A 2,656-nucleotide genomic window follows, 5' to 3' on the forward strand; every position below is an offset into this window, starting at 1 on the left:
TAGGCGTCTGTGGATACATCAATAGTTTGCAAAAAACAAACGGGCGAGCCGCAAACGTCCGTGCCGTATAGCGTGAATAACCCTGTATTGGTATTGCATAAAAACAATACCAACACAAGACTAAAACTGCCTTCTGACCATGTTGTGTAAGACCTACACTTTTACAAGAGCCTGGCGAGGCTCCTGCAAACTACTCGTGCTTTGATGGCGCTTTGCTCATTACTACCCGCCTCAAAAAACGGATACACAAAAAACTCGACAAAAGACAGTGGAAAACCTCCATCTGACTAAACTAAGCCCAATCAACTAAAAGTTTTTGTGATTTCCCCCAGCACGATTTGAAGCTCTTACCATGATAAAACTGTATCCAATCCACAATGAGGACCATCCATAAGGACAATCGGGCAGCGACAAAGACTGACTGTGCACAGCAATCACATTGGCTGGTGTTTCGCAGACGACACATCTGGATATGTACTTTTGAATGTCCGTCTCTTCTACTGGCATCATCGGAATGGGTTCGCTGGTCGACAGCCAGTAGGATTTGTCGTTTCTGTTCGCGTAGTTGCAGACATTGTCGATGTCGCAAAACACAAACGGCATCGTTGAGAATCTTCGGATACAAGAGCCGGCCATTCCCAAGTCTTGGCTGTGCGGTTTTTCGTTTCCTGCAATATGAATTTAAGTAAATCTTCCTCTCGCCCCAATTGGCAGTAGTTACCTGAGACATAAAGAAGAGAGTACCCTTCCCATAGCTTGGTGTGTCCGAGTTCGCATTGGGGAACTTCTCGGGTTTGACTGTGGCGCACCAACAAAGTTCCAGTCAGATAGTCTGAGACTGCTGTGCAAGGTTCGCCCCGGTCTCCTTTCGCGCCGTCGATTCCCATTAGTCCATCAAGACCTGCCAGTCCAGCGATTCCCTGGTCTCCYTTTTCGCCTGGACGCCCTGGAAGCCCTGGGGGTCCAACATATCCACGTTCTCCCTTCGCTCCAGCCGCTCCCGCTATTCCGGGCAAGCCCACAGCGCCTGGACGGCCGTCTATTCCTGGCGGGCCTGGCTCTCCGGGTCTTCCAGGATTCCCTTTCGGCCCAGGAATACCTGGACGTCCGGCGTCACCTTTCTCTCCTTGTGCTCCTGCCACTCCCATAGCTCCGGCCTCTCCTCGAACACCTACTGCTCCCTTAAGGCCTTGCGGCCCTGGCGCTCCTCTTGGTCCATTGAAGCCATCTCTGCCACGGTCTCCCTTGTCGCCCTTGATGCCCGGAGGGCCTTGCAGGCCTGTGAGACCTCGATCTCCTTTTTGGCCCGGCGCTCCCAGTAGGCCCGGTTGACCGCGATCTCCTTTTTCTCCAGTGGGTCCGGACAGGCCATTCAATCCGGGACGTCCAGGGGGACCGGGCGGCCCCAAAGCTCCCGGACGTCCGTCGTAGCCCCTGTCACCTTTAGGACCTTGCGGACCAAGTGGGCCAGGTGGTCCTGTTAATCCAGGGCGGCCATTCAAGCCAGGTAATCCTATGTCTCCTTTTTCTCCTTGAAGTCCAGGTGCACCTTCCCTTCCGTTTTTACCAGGAAGACCGGGAAGACCCTTCTCTCCCTTAACGGTTAGTCCTGGTATTCCGGGACGTCCAGGGAATCCGACTTCGCCTGAAGGAATAAACATACATAAGATCACGTAGCTATATGTGACCACAATGGTTGCAGCAGAAGTGAAGAGGATACAAGTGTCTGATATGGGAGGAGGAAACGTGTGCCTGTGAAAGCTACAGAGGTATATACAGGGTTATTCACGCTATACGGCACGGAAGTTTGCGGCTAAACCGTTTGATTTTTAAAAAGTATTATTTTATGAATTGTCCGACGTCTACCGAGCGCACGTTTTAAAAATATTTTCGTAATGTACAGGGTGTCCCAAAAGCTCTAAAGGTATCAAAGTTGCGTTTTTTTTAATGGAGTGTCCTGTATATTATTGCATTTTTGGATTCGCTGCACAAAATAAGTGTCTGTTTTAATAAGATTTATAACACCTAAATCTTAAGGTTTTTTAAATAATACGAATTTAATCAAAATCCAATCTAATTTTCACGTTTCAAATACTTTAGAAGTATTTAAGTTATGTAAGCGTAATTTATAGTGAAGTGTAACAAGATATAATATTTTATATCCCAATGATAATAAACTTAGCATGTTATACAGGGTGTCCACAAATTTAAACTAATCAAATAAGAACTTGAAGTGGCTTTAACCCTGTACAAAATGGTAAGTTTATTATCATTGGGATGTAAAATATGATTTCTTGTTACACTACACCACGAATTACGTTTACATAATTTAAATAATTCGCAAGTATTTGACACATGAAAATAATATTAGATTTTGATAAAGTTCGAATTATTTAAAAAAACCTTTAGATTTAGACATTATAAATCTTATTAAAACAAACAATTATTTTGCTCAGAGAATCCAAAAACGCAATAATATTGTACCGTGGATGGCCGAGTATTAAACCCTTTCTTCAGCTTACATCTTTTATTCCACTCGGTACAACTTTAACTACGGAACAGGAACAAACTAACTTCAAAGTTACCGTCAACTTCACTAACAATAACAATAACACAAAACGTGCGAAACTTCCCGCTTGTCAGTGTCATATTTGAC

General features: G+C 45.3%; 1 protein-coding gene across 1 annotated transcript in view; it reads right to left on the reverse strand.

Annotated features, from left to right (window-relative positions):
• Positions 1–2,656, reverse strand: part of LOC109538611 (collagen alpha-1(IV) chain) — a 138,449-nt gene that overhangs the window by 124,600 nt on the left and 11,193 nt on the right. Inside the window, exons 14-15 of the mRNA XM_019905925.2 lie at positions 722–1,645; positions 352–668 (exon numbers count right to left, since the gene is read on the reverse strand). Of these exons, the coding sequence (XP_019761484.2) occupies positions 352–668; positions 722–1,645 (1,241 nt within the window). The remainder of the gene's footprint in view (positions 1–351; positions 669–721; positions 1,646–2,656) is intronic.

The sequence above is a fragment of the Dendroctonus ponderosae genome, unplaced genomic scaffold (genome assembly GCF_020466585.1).
Source record: "Dendroctonus ponderosae isolate FM_Combo_2020 unplaced genomic scaffold, Dpon_F_20191213v2 Dpon_F_20191213_3, whole genome shotgun sequence".
In the NCBI taxonomy this organism is placed as follows: Eukaryota; Metazoa; Arthropoda; class Insecta; order Coleoptera; family Curculionidae; genus Dendroctonus; species Dendroctonus ponderosae.